Source organism: Bubalus kerabau, chromosome 10 (assembly GCF_029407905.1).
Source record: "Bubalus kerabau isolate K-KA32 ecotype Philippines breed swamp buffalo chromosome 10, PCC_UOA_SB_1v2, whole genome shotgun sequence".
In the NCBI taxonomy this organism is placed as follows: Eukaryota; Metazoa; Chordata; class Mammalia; order Artiodactyla; family Bovidae; genus Bubalus; species Bubalus kerabau.
In genome coordinates, this window is record NC_073633.1 from 32,154,006 (window position 1) to 32,169,494 (window position 15,489).

Here is a 15,489-nt window from a genome sequence, read left to right on the forward strand (position 1 = left end):
ACTTCAAAGGACAATAATAAAAATATAAATGTAACTCACAGATTGATAAAAGATATTTGCAAATTATTTATCTAATAAGTGACTTATATCCGGAGTATATGTAAAGACCTCTACAGTTGAGAATTAGAAAGATGGATAGGCTAATGTTTTAAAAATCATCAAGGGTTTGAATATATATTTCCCAGTGAAGACATGCAAGTGGCCAAGAAGCACACTGAAAGATAATCAGCATCCTTATCATTAGGGAAGTGCAAGTGAGCACCATCATAAGATACCTCTTCATATATACAGGGATAGCTAAAGGACCAAAAAAAGAAAGAGCAAACAAGTGTTGGTGAGGATACAGAGAAACTGAACCCCATACATTTCAAACTATGCTGATATGATAGTAAAGATGGCACAGTCACTTCGGAAAATAGTCTGACAATTCCTCAAACTGTTAAATAGTTAACATATGACACAGCAATTCCTCTCCCTGGAGTAAACCCCCCAAAGTGAAAATATATGTTCACACAAAAACCTGTTCATGTATAACTCATAATAGACAAGTGATGGAAACAACTCAAATGTCCATCAACTATTGAATAGATAAAATGTGGGTATATCCATACTAAGAAATGCTATTCAGCCATAAAAAGGAATAAAGTACATGCCCAGCAAAAATGAATCTTGTACACATTATGTTAAGTGAAAGAAGTTGATCACAAAAGGTCACATGTATTGTATGATTCCATTTATATGAAATTTTGAGAATAAACAAATCTATGGAACAGAAAGTAGATTAATTGTTTCCAAGGACTGGAGAGAGGAAGGATGGGGGAGTAATAACTAATGGATTCATGGTCTTTTTGTGGAATGAGGAAAATTCTGGCTGACAGTATGAGATGCTATTGTTCTTGACATAGTTAGCAAAGCAAATCTAGCAATTTCTGTAATTGCAACAATACCTGAGGGTCACTGGCTGTTATCTCTAGCTTGTAGAATGCACAAATGACGTATAAGGAAAAGGCAGTGTATGGTTTATTTTATAGAGAATTTATTTTTAAAATAATTATTTTTTTAAATTTTATTTTATTTTTAAACTTTACAATATTGTATTAGTTTTGCCAAATATCGAAATGAATCCGCCACAGGTATATCTGTGTTCCCCATCCTGAACCCTCCTCCCTCCTCCCTCCCTATACCCTCCCTCTGGGTTGTCCCAGTGCACCAGCCCCAAGCATCCAGTATCGTGCATCGAACCTGGACTGGCGACTCATTAAACATATAATGGAGAAATAATGGCAACCATCTGGATCCAAATTCTGAGTATTTAAACTAAATCTTGGTAAGAAAGTGGGAAATACAATTATGATAAATGAACTTTTATAAAGAGGTTAATTAATTTTGTCATGTCTTTAATACTGACATAGAAATTAAAATTTAAATGTTGTTTTGTAAATTTAGCATGACTTTGGACTTACCAGAGAAATATTAGTAATAAATATTTGATTATTGTGTATACATGTGTAACTGATATGGTAACATCAAAATTTTAATATTAAGTCTGAATGTCAGGAAGAAGACTGATGATTTTTTCTTTGATTATTTTTATTTGAATATGAAAAAATTTTACTATTAATGTAAATTTTCTCAAACAGTTAAAAAATGGACAGACGGCCACAGGTAATTTAATAAACATTTAATTACATTTGACTATGTTCTTCTCCCTCCCTCAATTATATTTGTCTAATGTGGTTAATACCATTGAATGCTAACCTTTCAATCATTTATTTCACATATATTATTCCAGTTGCACACACAAGTTCTTCAAAGATTTCTGCCAGGTCTCTGCCTAAATCTCACAGTCTTAAATAATTTTATCAGAGCCTCCTTCATCTCTTTATTCCGGAGACTATAGATAAAGGGGTTGAAGAGTGGAGTTAGCACAGAATAAAACAAAGTCACATATTTCTGAATCCTGGCTGGATTGCCTGCTGTTGGGCTCACATATACGACCATAATAGAGCCATAGAACAGAGACACTACAGACAGATGGGAGCCACATGTAGAGAAAGCCTTATGCCGGCCTTCTGCTGAGGGGACCCTAAACAGAGCTCTGATCACCAGGGTGTAGGAGCTGGTAATGAAGAGTAAGGTGGAGAAAATGAGGACTGAATTGTAGATGGCACAGATAATCTCAGTGGCAGGAGCTGGCACACAAGACAGCTTTATAAGGGGTCCTGGGTCACATAGGAAGTGATCAATTTTATTGAGACAACAAAAGGGGAGTTGAGAGATTAGATATATAGGCAAGAGGAAGTACAAGAAGCCACACGCCCAGCAGCCTGCTCCCATTCTGATGCAGCGTTGCACTGGCATGACAGCGGGGTAGTGAAGGGGCCTGCAGATGGCAAGGCACCTGTCAAAGGCCATGGCAGACAGGAAGGTCTCAGTGGTGCCCATGGAGAAGAAGAAGTAGAACTGCAGAAAGCAGCCAGAGAAGGAGATGGTGTTGGTCTCAGAAAGAAAGTTGGCTAGCATGTTAGGGACAGTGGAGGTGACAAACCAGATCTCCAGGAAGGAAAAATTGGCCAGCAGGATGTACATTGGAGTTTGCAGTTGATGGTCGCACCTCACAGCACAAATAATGCACAGATTTCCAATGAGTGTCAGAATATATGTCCCAGAAAAAACTGAGAAACAGAGGATCCGAATGTCCCAAGTATAAGGGAAGCCTAAAAGGATGAATTTATTCACAGAGCTAGAGCAATTCTCTACATGGGTATACTTATTTGTTTTCAAAGCTGCAAAAGAATGACAGATTTCCATATTAGAATTGGCCTTACAAAACATTACTCATTAGGGCAGATGACTTGTTTTGAGCCACATTACTTTGTGCTGTACTTAGTTGCATCCAGCTCTTTGGTACCCCATGGACTGTAGCCCACCAGGCTCATCTGTCCATGCGATTCTCCAGTCTAGAATACTGGGGTGGGTTGCCATGCCCTCCTCCAGGAGAACTTCCCAACCCAGGGATTGAACACACATCTCCCACATTGCAGGCGGATTCTTTACTGTCTGAGCCACCAGGGAAGCTCAAGAATACTGGAGTGGGAAGCCTATCCCTCTCCAGTGGATCTTCCTGACCCAGGAATTGAATCATGGTCTCCTCCATTGCAGGCAAATTCTTTACCAGCTGAGCTACCTATCATACACAGAGATGTTACCATGATTTTCAAGTATTCATATTCCTATTCTGGATATAATAAAAACAAAGTGAACAAAGAGCTTTCCTAATTTCCTACAGCTAACAAAGTGTTGACAATAAGTAAATATGTATAAGGATTTACCATTTTAAATAATACTGAAAAAAACACAGATTCTCACCCCCCCCCCCAAAAAAACACAAAAACACAGCCATATTAACTCAGTGTTTGTGATATACAAAGACATTAAAGATAATGCTATTCAATATTCTTTGTTCTACTGGTGAGAAATGCATCAAGTTGAATTAAGGACAATATCAATAAATCTAAATCCTTTATACAACTTTAAATTTCTTTGAGTTAGGTTATGAGAAATATTCCTATATCTTTTTAAGAATAGATTATAAGTCAATATTAAAATGAAAATTTACAAGAGTTCATATTTCAATTCCTCCCTTCAGTAAAAACACACTATCGAAAATACATGTTAAAATTAAGTAGTATCAATTATTAAAACATATGTTTAATAATTAAACTTTACATTTAATAATTAAAACATGACTTTAATAATAAAGTCATGTTTACTTATGCTCACAAAAATGTCCTAAATTTTGCAATCTCAAGTACAAATAAAATTCCTTGCCTGCTACTCATTAAAAGTAACAGAAAGTACAGGGGATAGACTTTTCTGAAAGAAGGAGTATCCATTCATTTTCTGGAATTTTCCCTGATTTAGGATCAGAACACCCTTATATAGATTGGGAATAAAAAGAAGCACCTGGCAAGATCCTTTAAGAGTTTTAGTAAATGTTTGAAGTAACATTTTTTATAAGCTCTCATATAAAATCTCAGCTATGATTCTGGAGAAATGGTACTTTTATAATTTGCATATTAAGTTATAAAATGACAAGGGGTAGAAGAAAGAAATAAGGAGAGCTCAGACACATGTGAGCTTTACCTTACCTGAGGATACAAGGTGAATAGCATAGAATTCTGTATAGTTGAATGCCATTTTCCACATCTGAATATACAGAAAAACCAAATACTACAGTTTCTCATATCTCAGAAACACCAGATATAGTAGTGCTCCATGAATTATTGTGGGAATTCATATGAATTGCTAAATAGGCTTTTAGAAACAACCTTATGGGATTAAGAAGTCAGTCATGGGTACTCTTCAGGTTTCTCCTCTGTAGTTCTCCCTTTTTATATAAACTATAAAGGCAAAGTGACAGCGGCAAAGAAAATCATGGTCTGGACAGAATCAAATGAAGAATTTAAATATTGTTCCCTTTTATGTTCTGTAGAGGCCATCTTTGGAAATTGGCCCTCTAGAGAGGGAATTTATAAAACCGTAGTTCTGTTGAACCTGGTTTCCTATTTTGGTCTTTATTCAGCATGCTGGATTAAGTTTCAGATTCTTACACATTTTTTATTCTAATTTGAAGATTTCTCTTTTGTAATAATGAGGAGGAATGGAAACAAAAAAAATTGCAGGGAAAGTTTGCTGTTTATGATGGAAAGTAAATTTATCTCTAGTGATTAGAAGAAAGTTGTGACTGGCAATGAGACTTGATTTTATATTTGAATAAAAGTCTCTGGAATAAAGGTTAGCATAGCAATTAGGAGTCTGTGTGTTTAACCATATTAAAGACCGCTTTCTATGTGTTAATTCCATCTTTGATGCCCTACCCCAAGCTCACCACTACCACCACATTGAGAGACACATTCTTTAGCTATGAATATGATATTTTTAAAATAAAAAGTAATTTATAACACATGTAAACCTGTGGCGGATTCATTTTGATATTTGGCAAATCTAATACAGTTATGTAAAGTTTAAAAATAAAATAAAATTAAAAAAAAAAAAAATTTACCATGCAGTTAGTCACTTTAATAACATGTATGAATGATTCTGTACTAAAATATTAGTATTATTATATGGATATATACGATTTTACACAATGACTACCTAATTGTTGAGCCCTTAGGTGTGATAACCAGAGTTACAAAGATTATATTATATTAAGCCACATTCTAGAGTAAAATATTTCCAAATAATAGAATATTATCAAGTAAGATGTACACCTTAAGAGCTATCTATTATTGTATCATATGTGAATATAATATATAAATATAGCATATTTTTTAATTAATAGAAGTAACATAAGAATGTCTTGATAGATGCAGAACAAAAATAGATAAAATTGAAACCCATTTTTAATAAAGTAAACCAGAAATAGAAATAAACGATTTAACTTGGTAAAAAAAACCTCTTCATCAGAAATAATTGGCAAAATCATACTTTAGTAGTAAAACACAAAAACATTACAATTAAAATCAAGGACAAAACAAAATATTCATATGACAGAGTTATTGTTCTAAGTGATTCATTTTCCTTTTTTACTAGAGGACAATATTTCTATGTTTCACAAATGTTAGACTAGGCAATGTGACGTGGTTTGCCCAATAAGACAAATTTACATATGACCCTTTTAAAGAAAACCTTTAAGAACCATTATGCAATGCACCATAGCTCTTTTTCCCGTGCAATAAAGTACACCCATGGCTGATTCATGTCAATGTATGGCAAAAACCACTATAATATTGTAAAGTAATTCAGTTCAGTTCAGTTCAGTCGCTCAGTTGTGTCTGACTCTTTGCAACCCCGTGAACCACAGCATGCCAGGCCTCCCTGTCCATCACCAACTCCCAGAATTCACCCAAACCCATGTTCATTGAGTCAGTGATGCCATCCAACCATTTCATCCTCTGTCATCCCCTTCTCCTCCTGCCCTCAATCCTTCCCAGCATCAGGGTCTTTTCAAATGAGTCAACTCTTTGCATCAGGTGGCCAAAATATTGGGGTTTCAGCTTTAGCATCAGTCCTTCCAGTAAACACCCAGGACTGATCTCCTTTAGGATGGACTGGTTGGACCTCCTTACAGTCCAAGGGACTCTCAGGAGTCTTCTCCAACACCACAGTTCAAAAGCATCAGTTCTTTGGCGCTCAGCTTTCTTTATAGTCCAAATCTCACATCCATACATGACTACTGGAAAAACCATAGCCTTGACTAGACAGACCTTTGTTGGCAAAGTGATGTCTCTGCTTTTTAATATGTTGTCTAGGTTGCTCATAACTTTCCTTTCAAGGAGTAAGTGTCTTTTAATTTCATGGCTGCAATCACCATCTGCAGTGATTTTGGAGCCCAGAAAAATAAAGTCTGACACTGTTTCCACTGTTTCCCCATCTATTTCCCATGAAGTGATGGGACCAGATGTCATGATCTTAGTTTTCTGAATGTTGAGCTTTAAGCCAACTTTTTCACTCTCCTCTTTCACTTTCATCAAGAGGCTCTTTAGTAAAATAATTAGCCTCCAGTTAAACAAATAAATTAATTAGGAAAAAAAGAACCTATTTGCAGGGCAGGAATAGAGACACAGATATAGAGAATGGATGTGTGGACATAGTGGGGGAAGGGAAGGGTTGGATGAACTGAGAGAGGTGCATTGACATATATTCTTTACCATGTGTAAAATAGCTAGCTAGCTAGCAGGAAGCTGCTGTATAGCACAGGGAGCCCAACTCAGTGTTCTGTGATGACTTAGAGGGATAAGATGGGAGGGGAGGTACAAGAGCGAGAGAAAATATATATACCAACCAGAAGCAGCAAGTCAATGTGAGTAAAAAAAAAAAAAAAAAGAACTTGGTGTAAGTCACTGATACTTACGGGTTCTTAAAAGATAACGTAATTTGGGGAAAGTCAGTTGATACATCATCATCACTGCTCCTATATACACCAATGAAATGAGACAAATGTAATAATATACAGGCATGAATGTTATGAAGAGAAATTTTGATTGTTGGCTTAGAAATGAATGTCCACCAAGAAGAAGAGAATCAACTAAAACACAAAATGATTCAATAAGTTGGCTAAGTACAAAACATGTAGGTAATAAAACTTTCCTTTTATGGGTGAGAAGATTTGTAAATTCTTATGGGTAAATTATTTCATTTTTAATAGCAACACAAATCATCTGGAAATAAACTTTGAAAGATAGTACATGCACCATTAAGAAAATGTGAATCTTTACAGAGGTATATAAAAGAAAACCAGATTATCAGGAAAGTTATACCATGTTCTTTCATGGATTGACTTCTTAGTGTTAAGTATAAATATTTAACAAGGCAGTACACAAATCCAAGGCAGTCTAGACAATCCCAGTCAGACTGTGGGAAAGAAACTGTTATAGAAATTTTCAACTTGAAAAAGAGATTTTAAAAATCTCCCTTGAAATAAACTCTCAGGATAATAAATGTATTTTGAAAAAGTAAAATAATGATGTAAGATTTGACCTATCAGATACACAAAATGAAAAGACAACTTATAGAATGGGAGAAAATGTTTGCAAATGTTGCCAGCATCACCCTGATATCGACATCAGACAAAAATATCATAAAAAAAGAAAACTACAGGTCAATATCACTGATGAACGTGGAGGCACAAATCCTCCAAAAAATTTGCCAAACAAATTAAACAATGCTTAAAATGATTATACACCATGATCCAGTGGTGCTTATCTCAGAGATGCAAGGATGGGTCAATATCCACAAAGCAACCAACCTGATACACTACATTAACAAATTGAAAAATAAAGATCAAATATCATTTTAATAGATCCAGAGAAAGCTTTTGACAATATTCAACATGCATTTATGATAAAAACTCTATGCAAAGTGGATATAGAGGGAAGGTACTTCGACATAAAAAAGCCATATATAATAAGCCCACAGCTAACATCATACTCACTGTTGAAAATCTGAAAACATTTTCTTTAAGATCAGGAACAAGACAAGAATGTCCACTCTTACCACTTTTATTTTTCATAGACTCTTCAGTAGATGTCTTTGGAAAACCTGGATGGCTACATGAAAAAAGACTAAACTAGATTACTTTCTCATGCCCTTTATAAAAATTAATTTAAAATAGATTAAAGACTCAATGGGGTCACAAACAGTTGGACACAACTGAGCAACTAACATTTTCACTTCACCTTTTTTTTCTAAAGTGTAAAGCCTCAAACCATAAAACTTCTAGCAGAAAAAGCAGGAAGTATGCTCTCTGACATTGGTCATAGCCTTATTTTTCTAGATCCATCTCTTTAAGCAAAGGAAATAATAAAATAAATAAATGTGAATACAGCAAACTTTGCCTTTTGCATTGCAAAGGAAACCATCAACAAAGTGATAAGGCAGCTTACTAAACTGGAGAAATCATTTTCAAATAATACACATGATATGGGGTTAATATCCAAAATATATAAATCACTCATATACCTCAACAACAAAAACCAACCAGTTGAAAAATGGGCCTGAATTGACATTTTTCTAAAGAAGACATGCATCTGGCCAACAGGCACATGATAGGATATTCAACATCAGAAATCATCAGAGAATTGCAGCTGAAAGCCATAATGACAGAATGGCTATCATCAAAAAGACAACAAATAAGGAGTATTGATGAGGATGTGGATAAAAAGAAACACTTGTATACTGCTGGTGGGATTGTAAATTGGTGCAGTCACTATGGAAGAAGTATGAAGTTTCTTCAAAAAATTAAAATATAACTGTCATATGATTCAGCAATTTCATGTCTGGGTATTTATCAAAGAAAACAATGGAACAAAATAGAAAGCCCAGAGATAAATCCACGCACATATGGACACCTTATCTTCGACAAAGGAGGCAAGAATATACAATGGATTAAAGACAATCTCTTTAACAAGTGGTGCTGGGAACTCTGGTCAACCACTTGTAAAAGAATGAAACTAGAACACTTTCTAACACCATATACAAAAACAAACTCAAAATGGATTAAAAATCTAAACGTAAGACCAGAAACTATAAAACTCCTAGAGGAGAACATAGGCAAAACACTCTCTGACATACATCACAGCAGGATCCTCTATGACCCACCTCCCAGAATATTGGAAATAAAAGCAAAAATAAACAAATGGGACCTAATTAACCTTAAAAGCTTCTGCACATCAAAGGAAACTATAAGCAAGGTGAAAAGACAGCCTTCAGAATGGGAGAAAATAATAGCAAATGAAGCAACTGACAAACAACTAATCTCGAGAATATACAAGCAACTCCTACAGCTCAACTCCAGAAAAATAAATGACCCAATCAAAAAATGGGCCAAAGAACTAAATAGACATTTCTCCAAAGAAGACATACAGATGGCTAACAAACACATGAAAAGATGCTCAACATCACTCATTATCAGAGAAATGCAAATCAAAACCACTATGAGGTACCATTTCACACCAGTCAGAATGGCTGCGATCCAAAAGTCTACAAGCAATAAATGCTGGAGAGGGTGTGGAGAAAAGGGAACCCTCTTACACTGTTGGTGGGAATGCAAACTAGTACAGCCACTATGGAGAACAGTATGGAGATTCCTTAAAAAACTGGAAATAGACATGCCTTATGATCCAGCAATCCCACTGCTGGGCATACACACTGAGAAAACCAGAAGGGAAAGAGACACGAGTACCCCAATGTTCATCGCAGCACTGTTTATAATAGCCAGGACATGGAAGCAACCTAGATGTCCATCAGCAGATGAATGGATAAGCAAGCTGTGGTACATATACACAATGGAGTATTATTCAGCCATTAAAAAGAATACATTTGAATCAGTTCTAATGAGGTGGATGAAACTGGAGCCTATTATACAGAGTGAAGTAAGCCAGAAAGAAAAACACCAATACAGTATACTAACGCATATATATGGAATTTAGAAAGATGGTAACAATAACCCTGTGTACGAGACAGCAAAAGAGACACTGATGTATAGAACAGTCTTATGGACTCTGTGGGAGAGGGAGAGGGTGGGAAGATTTGGGAGAATGGCATTGAAACATGTAAAATATCATGTATGAAATGAGTTGCGAGTCCAGGTTCGATGCACAATACTGGATGCTTGGGTCTGGTGCACTGGGACGACCCAGAGGGATGGTATGGGGAGGGAGGAGGGAGGAGGGTTCAGGATGGGGAACACATGTAAACCTGTGGCGGATTCATTTTGATATTTGGCAAATCTAATACAGTTATGTAAAGTTTAAAAATAAAATAAAATTAAAAAAAAAAAAAAAAAGAAAACAGAAACTTTTTTGAAAAAGATATATGTACCCCAATGTTTATTGTAGCATTATTTATAATAGCCAAAATATAAAAACAACCTAAATTTCATTACCCTGACATCAAAGCCAGACAAAGACATAGGAAATGAAAACTACAGACCAATGTCTGTAATGAATGCTGAAATAAAAATCATCAACAGAATACTATCACAGAGAATTTAAGAGCATATTAAAAGGATTATACACTGTGACAAAGTGCGTTTTTTTCCTGGAATGCAAGGATGGTTTAAATGATGAAGAGTAGTCAAAGTAACATATTAACTACATGAAGGACTAAACCCATATGAATATCTCAATTAATGCAGAGAAAACATCTGACAAAACTCCTCACCCTTACATGGTAAGAAACATTAAAAACAAAAAACACTAGGGGTAGAAGTGAATTATCTCAACATAATAAATACCATTTAGGAAAAGACTCACAGCTAACATTAGAGCCGATGGTGAAAGACTGAAAACATTTCCTCTAGATTAGAAATAAGGCAAGAATTCCCACTCTTACCTCTACTATTCAACATAAGAGGAAGTCCAGAGCCATTATACAAGAAAAAGAGGTAAATATTATCCTGAAATAGAAAAGGAAGAAGTAAAATAATTTCTGATTGCAGACAACATGATCTTATAAGTAGAAAACCCTACAGATTCCAACAAACTGTTAGACCTTATGAACAAATTCAGCAAAGTTGTAGGATAAAAACTCAAAACACAAAAAATTATTTGCACTTCTAGATACTTTCAGTTCAGTTCAGTTCAGTCACTCAGTCATGTCCAACTCTTTGCGACCCCATGAATCGCAGCACGCCAGGCCTCCCTGTCCATCACCATCTCCTGGAGTTCACTCAAACTCACGTCCATCGAGTCGGTGATGCCATCCAGCCATCTCATCCTCTGTCGTCCCCTTCTCCTCCTGCCCCCAGTCCCTCCCAGCATCAGAGTCTTTTCCAATGAGTCAACTCTTCGCATGAGGTGGCCAAAGTCTCAAATAAAATTAAATATCATTCATTTACAATAGTATCAAAATTAAAATAGGAATGAAGCTAACATAAGGAGGTTGAAGATACATACACTGAAAACTATAACATACTGTTGAAATAAATTATAGAGCCAAATAAATGTAAATACATTCTGTGTTCATGGATTGGAAGACACAATATTGTTAAGATGTGCATACTAGCCAAAGTAATCTGTAGATTCAATACAGTAATACTAGGCTAAGTGAATATAGCAAAGTCACTACAACTGTTTAAAAAAAATTAAAGAAAAAGAAATTTGCAGTTCAAAAATAACATAAAGAGTAAAAAAATCTAACTAAACTTTACTCTGAAAACTAAAACACATAACTGAGAGAAATTAACTGAAGCAATATGTTCATGTTTATGTACACATGCCTCATTGCTGTTATATGGCAATGATCCCAAACAGTTACATTGTTTGGCTGATATATTGAAATTCCAATTAGTATCCTTATATAGGCTAAAGGAAGTTGATAAGCTAATTCTAAAATGTAGGTAAAAAAGAATAGGGCCTGGAATACACAAAACAATACTAAAGAACAAAGGGGGAGATTTATAGTATCAGATATCAAGATTTAATGTAAATCTTAATGTGACAGTGTTGTATTAGTAAAAGCATAAAAAATAGAGAAGAAGATTGAAATGGAGGCCATATATAGTGTTATTTATCACACAGCCTCCACTGCAATATAGCCAAAAATCAATGGTCTCTTCAGTAAATATTTTTAGGTCAATTAAATATCCATATGAAAGAAAATGAAACTTGACACCCTACCTCACACCACATACAATTAATTTTAAAAGGATCATACCCTTACATGTGAAAACCAAAAATCTTTAAGCATCTATTTTAAAATGAGAATATGTTCATGACTTTGAAATAAAGAAATATTTTTCAAAAGAAATGTCTTTAATCATATATGAAAAACTTGACATTATAAAACCAAGAGCTTCTGCTTACTAAGACACCATTAAGTGAAAAGGTAAGTGCTAATAGAATTAGATCATTGCAATGCCTATATTCAACAAGGGATTTGCTTATACATGATACAATAATTAAAGTTAGTAAGAAAATGCCCATGGTCCAGTTAACAATTGAGCAAATGATTTGAATTGGCATCTCATGAAAAATATTTCCAAATAGCCCATAGATATATGAAAAAGATGTCAGTTTGATTTTGGATTTTTCCTACAACACTGAAGATAAAAACTGATATGAGAGAATAGCATGTTTATATTACAAAAAGGGAAACTAGTGATGTCAATAAAGAAAAATATTTGGCAGTTTCTTATTGAATGAAACATATTTATTCTATGATTGAAATGTTTCAGTTGATATACACACGCATCCAACAGAAATGAGTGTTATGCCCATTAAAAAACATGAGCAGAAATGTTCATAGCGGCTTTACTTGTACCTGACAAATGTCCAGCAACAATGTAATGTGTAAGTAAATTATGGTATGTTCATACAACTGAAGAAATAATACAGTTCATTGGTAACAAAAAATAAACACTGATTAGCATAATTGCTTGGAGAAATTTCACAGATAGTATAAAATCAAAATAATCAAACATATACAGCATTATCATACAATTCCCCTTATTGAAGTTCAAGAAGGCTAAATTAATTAAGAGTGATTAAAAATCATAAAAAGACTTTTAGGGTTTTTGACTGAGAGGAGGATATGAGCTAGCCTCCTGAGGTACTGTTGATATGCTATTTCTCTGTTTGTTTGGAAGTTTACATAGGTAAAACTTGAATCAATTACAAATTTAGGCTAGGGTTAAATATCAATATTTCAACTATTTGCATCTTGTAATATCCTTGAAATTTAGAGAATTTCTGTACATTGATAATGAAAACAGACAGTTAAGTGATAACACGCACATGAAATTTTCAGAAGAAGGAGTATTCAGTTCAGTTCAGTCACTCAGTTGTGTCCGATTCTTTGTGACCCCATGGACTGCAGCAGGCCAGGTCTCCCTGTCCATTATCAACTCCCGGAGTTTATTCAAACTCATGTCCATGGGTTGGTGATGCCATCCAATCATCTCATTCTCTGTTGTCCCCTTCTCCTGCCCTCAATCTTTCCCAGCATCAGGGTCTTTTCAAATGAGTCAGTTCTTTGCCAAAGTATTGGAATTTCAGCTTCAACATCGGTCTTTCCAATGAAGACTCAGGACTGATCTCCTTTAGGATGGACTGGTTGGATCTTATTGCAGTCCAAGGGATTCTCAAGAGTCTTCTCCAACACCACAGTTCAAAAGCATCAGTTCTCTGGTGCCTCAGCTTTCTTTACAGTCCAACGCTCACACCCATACATGACCACTGGAAAAATCATAGCCTTGACTAGATGGACTCCTTGACGAGACTTCCCTGGTGGCCCAGATGGTAAAAGCATCTGCCTACAAAGCGGGAGACCTACAATGAGATCTTCCCAGCGGGTTGGGCAGATCCCCTGGAGAAGGAAATGGCAACCCACACTAGTATTCCTGCCTGGAAAATCCCATGGACAGAGGAGCCTGGCAGGCTACAGTCCATGGGTTCACAAAGAGTCAGACAAGACTGAGCAATGCCACTTCACTTGACTAGATGGAACTTTGTTGGCAAAGTAGTCTCTGCTTTTTAATATGCTGTCTAGTTTGGTCATAACTTTCCTTCCAAGGAGTAAGCTCTTTTAATTTCACGGCTGCAGTCACCATCTGCAGTGATTTTTGAGCCCCCAAAAATAAAGTCAGCCACTGTTTCCCCATCTATTTGCCATGAAGTGATGGGGCTGGATGCCATGACCTTAATTTTCCTAATGTTGAGCTCTAAGCCAACTTTTTCACTCTCTTCTTTCACTTTTATCAAGTAGCTCTTTAGATCCTCTTCACTTTCTGCCATAAGGCTGTCATCTGCATATCTGAGTTTATAGATATTTCTCCCAGCAATCTTGATTCCAGCTTGTGCTTAAAGAGTATACAAATAATTAAAAACCCAAAGATGTTCATGAATACTGCTGATGAGGCAAACACAAATTAAGATAATGAACTATTATTTTACCTGTCATATTTGCAAAATTACAATAAAGATTGATATTATCCAGTGTTGGAAAGCTTGCAAAATAGCACCATGTATATTGTTCACAGGAGGGAAAAACAGTCTGTCAACATTCTTCTCAGAAATTTCACTCTCAGGCCTATATCCCTTCCAAATACCCAATAAATACCTAAATAACTATGAGCAAAATTCAAAATTTAAAATTATTCATTGTAGTGCTGTTTGCAGAAGTTACAAAATAATAAATGATATGCATGTCCATTAATGAATATTCATTTCATTATAGCAGATCTATTTTTAAAATATTATGTATTATTTAAAAAAAATTAGCGTTGCATACAGTATATGAAAGTGTATCCATAAATCGATCTTTCTCTCTCTTTCTGTTCCTTCTTCTCCTTTTCTCTCTATTCACCTCTCTCTCTTCTTCTTTCCCCTCATGGTATGGATGTGGCAGTGGAAGAAAGGGTAAGAATTTTATTCTTATTTACATAGTTCTATTATTTAGAAAAATAAAACAATATAAAATCTAAAGTGGGAATCCTGACTAGAGAAGGCACTTCAAATAAAGAAAGTGGTGAAAAGGTTTACTGTTTTTGGCAAGGCACTTGGAACCAAACTTTTCCTAATGTTTCATTATCTTTCTTATTAACCTCAGTCCTGGGAACATTTACCTCTCGGTTATATAACATTTTCACTTTTCACTTTCATGCATTGGAGAAGGAAATGGCAACCCACTCCAGTGTTTTTGCCTGGAGACTCCCAGGGACGGGGAAGCCTGGTGGGCTGCAGTCCATGGGGTCGCACAGAGTCAGACACGACTGAAGCGACTTAGCAGCAGCAGCATATAACATTTTAAAAATAGGTCTGCTATAATGAAATAAATATTCAATTAATGGACATGCATATCATTTATTATTTCATAACTTATGCAAACAGCACTACAATGAATAATTTTAAATTTAGAAATTTTAAATAACCCAGCTGACATACTGTAACTATCACCCAGCTGATAAATTGCAAAATGGAATCT

General features: G+C 35.3%; 1 protein-coding gene across 1 annotated transcript; it reads right to left on the bottom strand.

Annotated features, from left to right (window-relative positions):
* Positions 1 to 1,809: 1,809 nt before the first annotated feature.
* Positions 1,810 to 4,200, bottom strand: LOC129622073 (olfactory receptor 11H4-like). The gene is made up of 2 exons (XM_055538992.1): positions 4,152 to 4,200; positions 1,810 to 2,786 (listed from the first exon to the last, which is right to left on the bottom strand). The coding sequence occupies exons 1-2, from the start codon at positions 4,198 to 4,200 to the stop codon at positions 1,810 to 1,812; spliced, it is 1,026 nt and encodes a 341-aa protein (XP_055394967.1).
* Between the last annotated feature and the right edge of the window lie 11,289 nt (positions 4,201 to 15,489).

Excerpts from the sequence above, each read along its gene's own strand:
- LOC129622073 (XM_055538992.1), bottom strand. The coding sequence starts at position 4,200 with ATGGCATTCAACTATACAGAATTCTATGCTATTCACCTTGTATCCTCA. Across the intron at positions 2,787-4,151 it reads TATTCACCTTGTATCCTCAG|CTTTGAAAACAAATAAGTAT; the intron begins GTAAGGTAAAGC and ends ATTCTTTTGCAG.